Source organism: Neovison vison, chromosome 6 (genome assembly GCF_020171115.1).
Source record: "Neovison vison isolate M4711 chromosome 6, ASM_NN_V1, whole genome shotgun sequence".
NCBI classification, from domain to species: Eukaryota; Metazoa; Chordata; class Mammalia; order Carnivora; family Mustelidae; genus Neogale; species Neogale vison.
In genome coordinates this window covers 111,024,911-111,041,029 of record NC_058096.1, presented here as the reverse complement: position 1 = coordinate 111,041,029, position 16,119 = coordinate 111,024,911, and the positions used below count along the sequence as shown (strand labels likewise).

General features: G+C 38.9%; 1 protein-coding gene across 9 annotated transcripts in view; it reads right to left on the bottom strand.

Annotated features, from left to right (window-relative positions):
* LOC122908796 (LIM domain containing preferred translocation partner in lipoma) overlaps positions 1-16,119 on the bottom strand; it is a 673,192-nt gene that overhangs the window by 159,159 nt on the left and 497,914 nt on the right. For all 9 annotated transcript variants that reach the window (XM_044251972.1, XM_044251981.1, XM_044251976.1 and 6 more), the window contains one exon: positions 12,326-12,452. In XM_044251972.1, the coding sequence (XP_044107907.1) occupies positions 12,326-12,452 (127 nt within the window). The remainder of the gene's footprint in view (positions 1-12,325; positions 12,453-16,119) is intronic.

Here is a 16,119-nt window from a genome sequence, read left to right as displayed (position 1 = left end):
CCTTTCCGAGAGAAAGCCTAAACAAAAAACTTGGTTCCATCTCTTACCCTGTCCTTGGATAAGCTGGTTTCTTTGACAAGATGATAACTCTAAGCTTAAAACTGCCAAAATAAGGTTTTAAATAATGTGTACCAATATGTTCTAAAGCACACCAGACATGTCAAATGTCCACACTGGACATGTCAAATGTCATACAGAGAAGATACAGAACTTACACTCAGATTTCCTGACTCAAAGTCCAGAGCTTGTTTCCTGGTGCCATGTAACAAAAGATGAACTCTCCATTTTTGTAAGAGTGCTGTATTATCTACACTGAAGACCACTGTAACATTGATGGTTACCAATATTAATTTCACTTACATATGCCAACTAACATTAGTGAACATTACAGACTCAGGAAAATCCTTAAATAGCAATGCTAGAGTACCCACCTCAGAAAAGAGTATTTCTTATGTTCTATAATCCTGTTTTATTTTTATTAACTTACACTTAAAGCTACTGTAAATGCAGTGAACCTTCTCATCAACTTTAAGAAATGAGGAACAGTACTGAGCAGAGTATAAAATGGTCTGGGGAATATAATTCTGGAGCACATTTTCCAATTCTTCTGTGAAATGCTGAAGTGAGCAATGTTGTAATTTTATAAAGGACAGCTGTTTTTCTATCCACCTATGTTTTAATGATGTCTTAGAGGACAATACATGAGAAGTATTTGAGGCAAAAAAACAAAAAACAAACAAACAAAAACTATAAGGGGCTGAAGGAATCCCTATAAATCATGTAGTCTGATCTCCTAATATAAAAGATGAGTCCCCTGGAAACTGGGCTGGACTAGGATGTCACAGCAAGTCAACAGGATAATGTTAGGCCCAGATTCTGGCCTCTGAATGCTTGATTCTTGGCTTCTTACACAACTACACTGCTTCTCGTGATAACATAATGACTCTGGGTGCAAAAATATTGTTTATTTTGTAAAAGTCAACTCAGTGGGTGACCTTGAGGCAAATATGTTACCATGGTGTTCTATCAATTTGTCTTCTTGTTGAATTACATCCACATTTCTCAATACTTTGAACATTACAGGGTTCATGGATGAACATTTTAAAATTAAAATATAATATTTAACTTAATGTATTTTAAGGAGAAAAACAGCACATATTTCAACCCATAAGATCTAATTATGGATACTATTGATATGGATGAAGATAAAGTAGGCTAAAAAGTTAATTTCAGTAAAATATTGGGTAAATAATAGTACAGATAGTTCATGTATACAGTAAAAATTATAAAGGTGTCTCCAATTATCACAGAATGGGAGCCCCGAAGCTATATGATTTCTATGTGTCTCTCTAATTTTGCCATGATCCTAAGGCTAAATGGGAGAGACAGGGAGGCAGTGGAGGTTAATAGCCATTTTCTAGTACCTCCAGCCTACTGCATCCTCTTAGCCTCCTTCAACAAGTCACTCCTGCACAGTGTTTCTGTTTTCTCACCGAAATTTAACACATGCTGCTCATTTATAGGTAGCAGTGGAGTTGAGTCTAGGATTCAGACAGATTGAAGGTTTGATGGTTAGAGAGCCAGCTGAGGTCTGAGTTCGGAGCTGTGCAATCCTGTAACAAATTGGGGAGAATTTAATATAATATGACTGACATTGGAGTCAGTTAGGAAGAGAATTGGAGTAAGATCATTAATTTGGACCTACTTCTGGGTCTTCCCAGTTTACCGGCCTTGGATATTTTGTTTGTTTTTCTTTAAAAGGATTCAACTGTCTTTGCTGAGAATTCAAGCCATTCAAGTTGCCAACTAGGCTACTCCCTCAAAATAGGTCTCTCTTCATGTGAACTCCTGTGATATTTAATCTGTCCCAGGTCAACTGGTAATAGTGGGAAAAGCCCCTGAACCTGGATGAAGAACAATGTATTTTCTACTGCCAATCATAAAATTGGCTCACCATTAAAGCCCTTGGTGCTATAGGATTTAACAATGCTTTATCTTCTTGGCCATTATGTTACATTGTATTATTTCCCATAGTGTACACTACAATGATTGGAGTATAGTAGGCACTCAATAAATATTTGTAGATGACTGAATACATTCAATTAAAAGTACAATAGATGCCTACCAAATAGAACTCCACAGATGTTCAAACAATGGCTTTGCTGACAGTCAATTAATTAGCCCTTCTGACAAATCTAATGTCACTTCAAAGTCTGGAAGGAGATCATTATCTGTGTGTTTTAGAGAAAGTTGTGGGGAAAGAGCAGGTGAGGGGGAAGAAGGATGGTTTGGGCAGTAAAGCGAGCAGAGTTCAGAGTTATCTGTATTTGCGTGTTTAAGATCAGAACATGCATAATTAGCACCTGTAGGCTCAGGGCTCAACTCTAGCCACACAGTTCAGCACACAACCATAAACAACCTATGAACTGGAACTTTTTTTGGGTCACACAATGTGTCCTCCCGCCAGCTCATTCTCTCCCAGAATGCCAAGTCTGCTGTCAGTTATTAGACCAAAAAAAAAAAAAAAAAAGAAAAAAAAAGTTTCATTATGAAGTGGGAATCTCTTTTCTAGATTTCATTCTCTGATGAAGGGAATGATGATCTCAATGTAACTGAATGAGTGGGCGTCTGCTGTTGATATAAAGACCATATGAAACAGCCATCTGGGTGGTGGTTCACAGCCTGGAAGGGTCTAGTTGAAGTGAACGACCTTTCACAGCTGGTTGCTATGGAAAACACACATAAACATGGGGTAAGGATGGTTTCTATCAATGAAATGCCCTGCTCATCTGACCCAATTAGATTAGAATTGCAGAAAATTGAGGAGTTAAGAGATTGGCCTGGGAACCAAAGATGATGAACTCCACAGTGGGAAATCAGGTAAATGTGATCTAGAACTTAGAATATCTCAGTCATGTAACCCATCAACTGACCAATTTCAGTCCTTAATTTTCATAAAAAATACATGCAAAAGAGGTCAAGTTCAAGGGTGTCAATTTAATTTTCACTAAAGTTCAAGGAATGTAGCAACCATATCTCACTCTACACATTTAAGTGATTTAAAAAGCAAACCAAAAAAAGGAGCAAAAAGTCTGAATTATAATCCATGGCACTATCACTAACTAGTTTACAACTTAGAAAACTAACTCGTTTCCTCATCTCTAAAATTCAGGGGATTTTCCTTCGATATTCTCTGATTCTCTCCAGCTCTAACCTTTTATGATCCCATAAGGTGCTAAATAAATGTCTGTTAAATGATGAAGTATTTTCCCTCTGTAGTTTACTTTACACCATGTCCTGCCACAGGGAATGCCCAATGTCTACTCACAATTTTCATTTATATGTTTACTAGTTAATTAAACAAATATTAAGCATCTTCTATCAGTCAGATAGAAGATGTTCTAGAGGTGAAGATAGGGTCACAGCAGTGAATGAAAACAAAACTATTACTTCAACCAGACTTTCATTCTAGTGGGGAAAATAGACATGGGATACTACAAATAAGAAATTTGATGAAGTGCGTTGGGGGAAACTGGAGGGGGAGACAAACCATGAGAGACTGTGGACTCTGAGGAACTAACTGAGGGTTTTGGAAGGAAGAGGGGTGGGAAGTTGGGGGAACCAGGTGGTGGGTACTGTGGAGGGCAGGTATTGCATGGAGCACTGGGTGTGGTGCATAAACAATGAATTCTGGAACACTGAGAAGAAATTAAGGAAATAAATATAAATTTTAAAAAATTGATGAAAATGAAAAAAAAGATATTGAGAATCTCTTCATTAACTTTGTATTTAAAAATCAAGGAGCTCATGACAGTATATGCACATAGGTGCTAATAAGTCATTGATTTTATTTTATCATTTTTAAGGGTAATGCATATTTCACTCAAGTTTGAATAAGGTGTATCCAGGAGTGGGTTCACAAAAATATCTGGGAAACCCACTTTCTCACCTTTGTGAATAGGCCTGCCATCCCTCTTCCCACCAGCAGAGACTAGTTTCTATTCTTTATTCAGAAAGGAACTTTTGGCCCTAGAGTTTAAAACACTTCCAGCTCTATGACAGTGAGTGAGTCATTTGGACTTCAGTGTTCTGGAAAATGAAACATTGTTGTAGATAGTTTCTACCATTAAATTCTTTATGACACTATAAGTCTAGGTTCCCAAATCAATGCTTAAAAACACACTATATAGCCAAATTAATTAAAAATTAACGTGTGCTAAGATGGAACACATAAATGCTTAGGATTATTTATTTAGTGCTGTAAACATATATTGCCCCAAGTAAACACCTTACCAGAAATCACCACCACAAAAGGAAATATATCTAATATGTCTCATTAACTAGAAAACATTCTATTCCCATGACCCACAGATACCTTAAAGAAAGAGCTGGAAAGAAACAAAACCGAGAAATCCATTTTTTCCCAGATCAATATAACCTTTTCTCTAAGCTACTCATTTTCTAATTTTTCTTCCATTGTGGTTTTTGGGGTTTTTAATTAATTAGGTCATTTTTTTTTTCCTGGGGAAATAAGATGCTTAATGCCTCAGGTTCCATTCGTACTCAAGGCAACTATCCACCTGGAGTCATTTCCCAGTTTGTAATTGACAGGAGCACTTCAGAAATTATTTTCTTGACACAAAATAATAACAGCAAAGAAAAACAAATTACCTCGCACCTCTCAGTTGAGACCCCCTCAGCGCTTTTCAAACCAGACACACTGTTCCTTGTACTGATGAAAAAGGTAAAGCACAGAGCATGTTCACGGACCGGCCTCCCAGTTCATGACTATCTAGCAACCCCGCAGGAAGAGTGTGCTGGGGGAGAAAGAGAGCAAGATCTGGGGTAGGAGGCCTGGGCCTCAGTGCAATGCTGCTGCTTCAGGGAGCTGTGCTTCTGGGATCTCTGACTTGTAGGGATGGGTGGTGGCCCTGGAGAATGGGAGTCCCTTCATTCCTCAGATCCTGTGTGTCTTCAAGTGCCAAATGGGGAAAAAATACTGTATTTTAGAGGGCTGCTGTCTAGCTCATATGATATTACAAGTATGAAAGTGCTTTAGAAAACATTATCTAGATGTCAGTTGTAATCACCTCATAGAAATGACAATCTGGGGGCAGAATAAGAAATTGGATGCAGGAGGTTGATCCCTGGGCCAGTTAAGATGCCCCGGTCACTGAACGTCAGAGTAGGACAGTACTTTCCAAATCCAATCTCATCATCCAGGGGACTCCTGAACACCTATCATCACTTCCTCAATGGGGGGCTATAGGGCTTGGACCTAGACCCTTCCAAGAACTTGTCTCTGTCTGCTCAAAACGTTAACTCATCATACTGAAGGCAAATTCACTGGCTTCCCCGCCCTTGCCATGCTTTTGTTGCTAACTTTGGAGGCGTGGATATCAAGTTTAATTCTTTTGCACATAGCAGTCTTCCAGCAGCACCGGGGCTCCAGGTTTCTTTCCTCCACACCTTCAACTGTACCTCAAAGAGTGGTCTGCAGCTCCCTAAGCATCATTGTCCAAGTCCCCAACGCATGCTCACTTATCAACCGGTCTTACATCGTATCGATAAATGGACTACCAATCCTCCCTGACGGGGGCACTCTGTTTCTACTCAGGGACATTCACTAGACCTCCATGTTGCTCTCAACTGAGAAGATACATAGCACCAAGCATGGTGAGTTAGCTTGATTAATGAAGGAATAACAGCACATGCCAACCCGTGCCTTTCTTCTCTTGAGGAATAATTACCACATGCCAGGCCCCCACTGCCTCCTATGTTCCACTTCTGTCCCACTATCCTAGTTCCCCCCAGAACAAACTTCTGGCTTTATGAAAATTTCCCACTATACCTCAATAACAATAGTCAGAGAGAAACAACAACAACAACAATTCTTAGACAAATGCCAAGTTCTGTGAAGAGAATTTACCTAGTGCTGCTCTAAAGGCATAGGGATTCTTCAAATAGCTCCCTAAACAATTTTGAGACTCACACACTTCAGTTTTTTTTAAAAGAAGGAATAAGACAACACTATGTAAGCAATGCCAAGATAATTACAGCTTTGTGTTTAAAAATAAGCTGGTAGATATTTTCATTCTATCCTCAGATATATTACAGTTCTCATTTCCACAGATACTATATTCCAATGGTCTTATTTTAGGTATTAGGGTCTGCACAGCCAGAACACCATTATTTTGGGGGAGAACTATGGATAGAGGGATAGACATGGAACTTCTCTTACGCAAACATATTTTGTCTTTCAAAATGAAAGAAAGCACAATACTTAGAGGCTCGGGTGTGTCAACCAATAGGGAAAATTCTTGGATTAATTCAAAAGATGTGGCAAAAATATCTAGAGACATACTTGACCTTCTATTACATTTCCCCCCTTATAACTGTCAGAAAAATATAAGCTCCAATCAGGACAACTAGCCCTGTAAGCTCCCGAATATTCTGGCAATGGTACCTTTCTCCCCATTTATCTTAATAGCTAATTTTAAAATTCTCCCTCTCATTTTAAGTTCTGAAGTTTCCCCTAACCTAAAATAATTCATAGTTCATCACCTCTTGTTCTTTCTATACATCTATCCTTGGAACTGAGAATCTCCTTGAGTATAAACACACTTTCCTAGTTGCCCAGGGAAACAGGGTGCTTAGATTTGGGCCAAAGGCCCACTGCCTGATTACTGAAACACCTGAGAATATTCTACCTCCAATTTTCTTGTATGTTTCCTTTCTTCTCCCTACAGGGTAGTGTTTTGAGGCCCATTCAAGGACCCTATTACCCATGGAGAAAATACTTAAGAATCTTCTATAGCCCAATCACATAAGCCAAAACAGATGGAAAATGTTCAGAGCACGAGAAAATTTTGTCTTTCCTTTAAAGATACGGACTTATCCATCTGCTGCATTATGGGTTCATTCCTTGTGGTATTTATCTAATACCGAAATGCAACAATCCCTGATTTTGATGAAGATGGAAGAGTATAGAATACTAAAACTAACACCATTTTAGAAGAAACCATTAAAAAAAAAATAACCAGCTGAGACTCAGTTGAAGGTTCCTGATTGTAATATTTATCAGGAACTGACTTAAGAAAATGAGATGTGCTGTAATTATGAGCAATTTGCCTTCTGCAAGGTCAACAGAAGGGCTGGTCGCTAACACTGTTGACAGGAAGGTATTGGGTGTGCTGTATTAAAGTATGTATCTAAGCCATGGCAAAAAGGTCACGCTCAAAACAAAACAAAAAAACCCCAAACCCAAAACCTAAAAACCGAAAAACTCACACTCAGTGCCCCATCAGTTAATTTAGGTTCTATACACACTTAAAATATATTGCCAGAGACACTGACGTTCCAGCTACACAACTCATGGCCCTGGCACAGATGGTCTCTCACTTGAACGTCATGACATCGGGAAGGAAAGCATGACAAGAGGCAGGACAGTCAGCTATTGACAGGTGCCGGAACAACATACGCCGTTCTATAATGGTAATGAATCAGCACGGACTTGAGATGAGAAGAATGAGTCCACATGCTGAAGCTTATTAACTATGTACCCTTGAACAAGTCATTCAGCCTCTCTGAATCTGTTTCCTCACCGAAAAAATGAAGACATCATCACTAGACCTGTCATTCAAACTATGAATAGAGGTTTAGATCAGTATCAGCTCCTATCATCACCATCCTAATGACTATCATCTCATCAGCAGTAGTAAAGGTATGTGTCCAGTACGAAACAAGGAAACACACACAGGAGAGGGAAATGTCAAAGATCCATTGTAATCATTCAAAGATTCTGGTTTGGAAGGCATAGGAATCTAACTCTCTCTACTTTTCCCACCCAAGAAAGGAGTCTTAAAATAATTCATTTGTGAGGCTTCAATACATTTTTGAGGAAGAAAGGTGTCGTGGGTACTGTGTAATAATGGCATCTCTAGCTGTTTTAAAGATTTATTTATTTATTTGACAGACAGAGATCACAGGTAGGCAGATAGGCAGGCAGAGAGAGAGAGGAAGGGAAGCAGGTTCCCCGCTGAGCAGAGAGCCTGATGCAGGGCTTGATCTCAGGGCCGTGAGATGATGACCTGAGCCAAAGGCAGAGGCTTTAACCTACAGAGCCACCCAGGTGTGGCATCTCTAGCTGTTTTAATCTAAAGTGATTCAGCCCTTCCCACAATATCTATATCTGTATCGGTATCTTTATGTGTAGATCTACAGATCAATCTATCACCTATCAAGTAAGTTGCAGATATCATGACACATCTCCTTAAACTTCAGTACATTGCTCCTAAAAATAAGGATATCATTTTGTATAACCACAATGTATAATCACAATACCATACTCAAGAAATTAACATTGATGTAGTATCGAATATATAGCTCATATTCAAATTTCTCTAACCTTGCCTCAAATATTTAATAGGGTTTTTTTTTTTTTCTCAACCAGAATCCAATCAGGACTCCTACCTTATTCTCCAATTTTATTTCCCAAAATTTATTCCTTCCCACATTGGTGATTCACTTTAATGATTTTATTCTGTATCATGTTAAATTTCCCTTGTCAGAAATGACATCACTTCCTTACCATCATTCCTCTATTCTCTATTCCTCTAGATCTTCCAAATCTCCATTAGCGTACTTTTTTTTTTTTTTAAATATTTTATTTATTTACTTGACAGATAGAGATCACAAGTAGGCAGAGAGTCAAGCAGAGAGAGAGGAGGAAGCAGGCTCCCTGCTGAGCAAAGAACTCGACATGGGGCTCGATCCCAGGACCCTGGGATCATGACCTAAGCCAAAGGCAGAGGCTTTAACCCACTGAGCCACCCAGGTGCCCCTCTATTAGCGTACTTTTAAAGACTTAACTCAAAGGCTAACCATTCCATAAACATATTTCCATTTCTGCCTGGGAATGTCTATTCTCCTTTTTCTGAATTCTCAATGAACTTTGGCTGAAATTTGATTAAGTCACTTGTCACTTCCAGTCTTGTGTTAGGATTAAAGATCATTGCTCTGTATATATTCTCTGTTAGGCTATAGGAATCTTCAAGGTAAGATCCATGTCTAGCCAAATGCCTCTAACACTTAGCAGAGAATTTTGTACATTATAGGCACTTAGATATTTTCCACCTAAAGTAAATTTTCCTTAAATAATCCTGGTCTCAATTCATACTTTGTTCATTCTATCTACTCCAAAGAGAATACCTTCTTCTATCTTCTGTGTATCCAAAGCTGATCTCCTCCATAAAAGGTTTCCTAATTATCCAGCTTAAACTTTTGGAGATGACAGTTATGTTTACTACCTGGATTGTGGTGGAGCAATACAAATGTATATACATCTCTAAACCCACCAAGTTATGGACACTGATTATATGCTTATGTCTTTTGTATATCTCAATAATAGCTGGGAAAAAAAATTTTAGAAGAAAAAAAAGTATAGAACGAAGTCTGGATTCTAATCAAGTCCTACAATTTATTAGCTGTTGATGCTGGGCACATTACCTAAACATTTCAGTGCTTCAATTTCCTAATATGGAAATAATAGTAGCCTTTATAGGATTATACATTTTCTATAAGGATGAAATAGATTAATTTCTATAAAGTATGTAGAATACCAATGCCACATTGTAAGTACTCAATAAACATTAATCATTATTCCACAATCTCTCTCATGGTTCATAATCCTTATTTGGCAATTATTATTTACCAATTGGTGACATGTTCTATTTTTGTGATGAACATAGGTTTAAATCAGGTATTTTTAATGGATTTCTAATAGTCATATCTTATTATCTTAAATAAAGCATGGGATAACTTTGATTTTTGAGGATATTCTATATGCCAAGAACTTGGCTAAGTGCTTTCTATAAATACTTCACCCAAGACTCAAAATAACAGTATGAACTAGTGGTTATTTTAATAGTATAGATAAAGCAAAAACAAAAACAAAGATTGAGAGAGCGTAACCACATTGTTCAAGTTGTCTAAGCTAGTAACTATTAGAGCTAGGATAGTTCTTGAAGGCAAAGATAACATTTAATTTATATCTGTTTCCCAGAAGGTTTAATACATATTCATCAACACAATTACTCTCCATGTTCAATTTTCTTTATTGCTATGTATTTAGTTGCTATGATATTTGAGGCATATATACTTGTTACATTAGTTTGCTATTTATTTATTTATTTACTTACTTACTTATTTTTTAAAGATTTTATTTATTTATTTGACAGAGAGATAGCACAAGTAAGCAGAGCAGCAGGCAGAGGGAGAGAAAGAAGCAGGCTCTCTGCTGAGCAGGGAGCCCGATGTGGGACTGGATCCCAGGACCCTGGAAACATGACTTGAGCCAAAGGCAGCTGCTTAACCAACTGAGCCACCCAGGAGCCCTGCTTTTTATTTTTATTTTTATTTATTTATTTATTTTTAAAGATTTTTATTTATTTATTTGACAGAGAGAGATCACAAGTAGGCAGAGAGGCAGGCAGAGAGAGAGGAGGAAGCAGGCTCCCTGCTGAGCAGAGAGCCCGATGCGGGACTCGATCCCGGGACCCTGAGATCATGACCTGAGCCGAAGGCAGCAGCTTAACCCACTGAGCCACCCAGGTGCCCACTGCTTTTTATTTTTAATATGCTTTAGTACTGTCACCTTATTTTTTGCTTTTAACATGCTCTTTTAAAAAGTTTACCTAAGATTCCAATATAAAACTTTCCCCCACATCAGTAACAAGAGCATGGTATACTTTTAGTATATTTTAATAGAACTAGAGACTTTAAAAAAAATATTCTCCATGCATTCCTCCTATCAATTTGTGTTTAGCTTTGAGCTTTGTTGTATTTTGTTGGAGTAATGCTGTTCCTACGGAAACTTACTAGTGTTGAAAGAAATTCTCGAAAACATTTGCTCCACACTTCTGATTTACTAAGGCGGGAAATGGGGCTCAAGCAGATGGGGAAAATTTCACTATTGCTTAGCCAATCAAAGGCACAGGAAGAGCCAGAACCAGAATTCCTTATTTCCACCATTGACTTACACATATATACAAATCAGTGCCATATTTTTCATATCTCACACCATTCCATTTATGGTGTGGCTTTGGAGCAGTGCCCTCAGTTCACCTGTTACTACACATTCCCAAATAGGGAGCAAGGGGAAGATATGAAAATAGTAAATGTCTGAAGAAGTGAAAACCTGTGTAATGTTTCCACCTCTGTGCCTTTGCTTCTGCTCCCCCCACAAATGAAATCTCCTTTCCCTACATGTCCTTAAAGTGATACTACTCAAACTATGGTCCCTGGGTGGGGATCTAAGAAATGTTTGTCACCCTCCATTGAGACAGAGTACAAAAAGAGAGGGAGTATTTAGGAAAGAATGTAACACTTTAATAGGGTAATTGATTCTTATTCAATCTCATAGTGGTAAAACGTGGCCTTCCATTTTGTATTCTCTTTGTTTCACTTTCTTAGTAATTAATTTTAATTGTGCTCTATACAAATACTGGCCTCCAACAGACTGAGGAGGAAATAGTTTCCATCATAGAAAATTTGAGAGGCACTAATATGAAAGGCCCAGGTTTAGGTACCACCAGTTTCTTGATAAGGCATTCCTGACGCTCCTGATGAAAAGAGCTTTTAAATTTTATAATATCTCACATAAGCCTCTCTTATGCCTCTTACAGCTTTCTACCAAGATTAGTAATTACTCATGTGTTTTTCTTATCTCTTCTGAATAATTACAATCTCCCTGAAGACAGGTTATGTGTCTGTAGCACCCTGGAAATTGCATATAGTTCATCAATCCACACGATCCTCATGGACTGGATGGGATAACCGTTCATAATTATTCACAGATTTGGAGAAGGGAGAAGATTGAAAAAAAAACAAAAACAAAAACACAACAGGAACATCTTTTCCTAAATTCGCAGAGGGAAATAATTGAGAGTGCAGAATTTAGACACTATCCACTTCCACATTTTGTATATAAATATTTAGACGAGTGAGGAACCTGAACACATACAGAAACCCTATTTCTGCCTAAGGAGAAGCTTAGAAGTTGTCAAAAATTCATTTTAAAATCAAATTTGTATCTCAAGAAACTGCACAGTAGTATCCTTGCACTTTCAGTATGAGTGAAACAGATACCCCATTTATGGCAGTCTCACAAAACCATTTCCAGAACACTCCGTCATGTGCAGAAGCACACCAACTCCAATGCATCCATACTCCAATCCTTTACCCGTGGAACTGACAGTACTCCTAATTAATAATTAAGAAAACCAGAAGGCATTTACTTCAGGAGTCAGCTTTAAATTCCACTCACCAAAGTATTCATCCGCAGGTGGATTTTCCATGTCATACAGCATCTTCTTGGTCAGGTGTTCGAGTTCATCTTCAGGACGGAATGAGGGGGGAACAGCTGGAGGCCCCATGGAACCCGTTTGTCCACCCTAAAAGGCAGAGGACACTTAGTTCTTTACATACAATCAAGACGATCATATAGTATTTGCATTGTAGACAAAAAAGTACTGAACGTGGCTATTAAGAGATTTGGGTTTAACAATCAGTTTCATCGGTTCTTTAGTGTCTGACCTGGGACACACCATTTTACAGGATTCACTTGTCTTATCCAGATGAGTTATCCACTGGGCTTTGGAAATCCATGTTTACAACAGTAGGGCTTCATTTCATTCAACAGTTGCTAAGTAGTCACTGCGTACCAGTTGTATATTTATAAAAACAATATACACAGAGGCCCCCCTCCCACTTATGGAGTTTATGGTCAAGGGAGAGATTCATGTTCATCAATAATTAAAGATAAAGCAACTACAGAACATGCACAACTAGGGTACATAAAGGGACCTCTCCTGTAGCCTGAAAGGAAGAATTCCTGAGGAGAGGCCAGTACAGAGTAGGACATACTCAACTAATGGGCAAGAAAGTTACAGGTAGAAGTTTTTCACATTCAGGTGAGAAAAAGGCCAGATGGCATAAGGAGCTCCTCACAGCTGAATATTTCTGTACCACATATAAGCTTGAGAGAGGAGATGAGATGGGTCTAATGGGGAACAGGGGTGCAGAAAGTGAATGACCCTGTGTTCCATTTAACGAGGTTGAGAAGTTTCTCCCCTTAGTACTACAAACAGCCACGTACCAAATGAGGAGGGTAGCACTGATCCTGGGGTGGTGTTTAAAGAGGTGGACGACCAAGAATTAGAGCCAGGTCACGATATCAAGTGTCAGGGGAAAGATTACTTGAGATGTTCAACCAAGAATCCAAAGTAGGTAGAGAAAGAAGGAAGGCCAGATGCCAGATGTAAGATTTTGCAGTATGTAAACAAGTGGAAATTTAAAATTCTATTTCCCGGGCGCCTGGGTGGCTCAGTGGGTTAAAGCCTCTGCCTTCAGCTCAGGTCATGATCTCAGGGTCCTGGGATCGAGCCCCGCATTGGGCTCTCTGCTCAGCAGGGAGTCTACTTCCCTTCCTCTCTCTCTGCCTACTTGTGATCTCTGTCAAATAAATAAATAAAAATCTTTAAAAAAATAAAATAAAATTCTGTTTCCATTTGCCTATATTATAACTTTGGCCATATCCAGTATCACACCCCAGCATCTTTAATCAAAGTGTTTGTAACAAAAACTTACGAAAAGTTAAGAAATAGTGACATCCCAATAGCTGATGGGGAGAGCTGAGACTGGGAATGTTCTTCCCTTGATGTTTATGCATTCTTAAGAGTCTCTCCTTTCATTAAGAGTTTACAAGAATCAGTTCACCAGAACCTGAAGCTGCACATTCATTCACCTGTTATCCTCACTATAGCAAATGTGTTCTTGGATGTGAAAATCCTGTAAGGTATAAATCCCTGTACAAATGTTTCTTCCTTACTATGAACACTTATTTCAATCAGTCCAAAATACATATTAATTATTTGTGTGATGTCTGAGGCATAAAATGCCTCCTAAACACATGTGAAGTTGTTAATTGGCACCTACCTGGGACTCTTCTCTGGTTATTTTCCAATTTTTTAGGTTTTTAAAAAAATGGATAGAAAGTTGGAATACAGACATACAGATGGCCAAAAAGGCTAAGAATTTTTTGTGTTGGTTACTAATCTAACCCTGGGATTTTATTTCACTGTTGGACAATTTGGATTGGAGAATGGACAGCAGTGAGCAAACTATGACATGTGGCCAGTGACAGAGACTAAAAGTAGAGCTGTATGCCAGAATCTCTTATTCATTGTGAGATAAGGAAATCTGACACCCCAAATGATCAGGGCCAGGCTAGTTATGATAAACCCAGCATAGGGGCCCATCCCAGACTCACTTATTCAGTAAACATTAAATGTTATATGGAAGGCCTTCTCTAAAGTACAAATAACATTTGAACATTGGACGAGTGGTTTGCAAGTAATATTAAACTTTCAATGGCACAGATGTTATCTGCTTTTAGGAAAATTTTGCTGAAATCATAAAATTATAGGACCAAGGCCAATCACAGGAACTTTATTTGGAAAAAAAAAAAGGAACCAAAAGTAGCAGTGTAACTATCTGTCCATGGATAAGAGGTCACTTAAATGGACAATGATAGATACATACAATAGAATGTGAACAGGTTTTAAGAGAACACTGTACGCTTACCACTACAAGTATGAAAAAGATGGCATAGCCATGCTATCAAAGGTACAGATCCAGTGACAGGATAGGAAATCTAAATGATGGCCCCATTTTTGAAAAATAAGTAGAGCTGAATTATGTATCGTTCAATATACAGGTAGGGAAGAAAGTCTGAAAGGACATGTACTCCTATGTTAAAGGGAGGCTTTGTTGGGTTTGGAATGCTGAGAGCCTTTTAATTTCTAAGTTTGTGTTTCTTTTACAGTATTTAATTTGACTTCTGCAATCCATGAAATATAACTTTTCAAATGCAATTAATTCAAGTGACAAAGGTAGTCTGGGTACTAGCAAAGCCCTGGAATGGGCTAACCCAGGTCAAGGCGGAGCTCTAAGAGGAGTAAAAGGCCAAAGGTGGGACACAGTTGGGTGGACGTGGGGAAAAATGCAAGTGGTTCTGTTTAAGGCTGAAGAGGTGAGAGAGAGGAAGGGCCAGCTCCTGACTGCCATGCCATCCGGGGCATAGGTCTTCTCTGTGGGCCAGGGGCTCTAGGCCCTGTGATAGACCACAGGAAACTCTGAAAATCTGATGTGCTCAACTCCCTTTTGGCAGAGACTGGCATTCATAAAAATACACATCAAATTTACCTACATTTTCAGAAAGCCCACGGGCTACAGAGACACATCTAAAGACCCTCAGGGAAGAACGCCCAGACAGCAGAAATCTCAATGGGGATGTTCAGCAGGGAGGTGAGCTCAACAGATTAGAAAGTTGTCTTTGGAGGGTATGTGCTATGGTGAGTGCTGTGAAGTGTGTAAACCTGGAGATTCACAGACCTGTACCCCTGGGGATAAAAATATATTATATGTTTATAAAAAATAAAAAATTAAAAAACAATAACAATAAAAAAAGAAAGTTGTCTTTGGAGTGGAGGGAGGATGGGAACACCAAGAGACTGGAACCAGGTGGGAAGTTTATCCTGAAACATTTGTGGCCAGAGAGTGAAGGGGCATATTGTGCGGCAGTGGCAAGATAGCTGGAGACAGAGGTTTAACTCTGGCAATGGCTTGGAGTCTTTGTGGGAGCTAGTGAACTCTTTGTCACTTCTGGTTTCCTTCTATAAAACGGGCTTGTCTGCGCTACCTCTGTCGTTGTAAGGATTAAAATCGGAGAGTATGTGGGGGTCCCTGATTGGCTCAGTGGGCTAAGCGCCTGACTCTCAATTTCAGCTTAGATCACGATCTCAGGGTCTTGAGATCAAGCTCCGTGTGGAGCTCCATGCTCTGTGGGAAGTCTGCATTGTAACTCTCTCTCGCCTTCCCTCTGACCCCACCCCCCCTCCATGTGAGGCTCTCATTCTCTCTCTAAAATAAGTAAATAATTCTTAAAAAAAAAAAAAAAGAATTTTGGAGCTTGCATCTCATGTTATAGAGAGCTTAACTACTTTCTCAAACCAAGGTAACAAAGGGACTCTCTTTGGATCCCCAACCCACTGCTGAGGG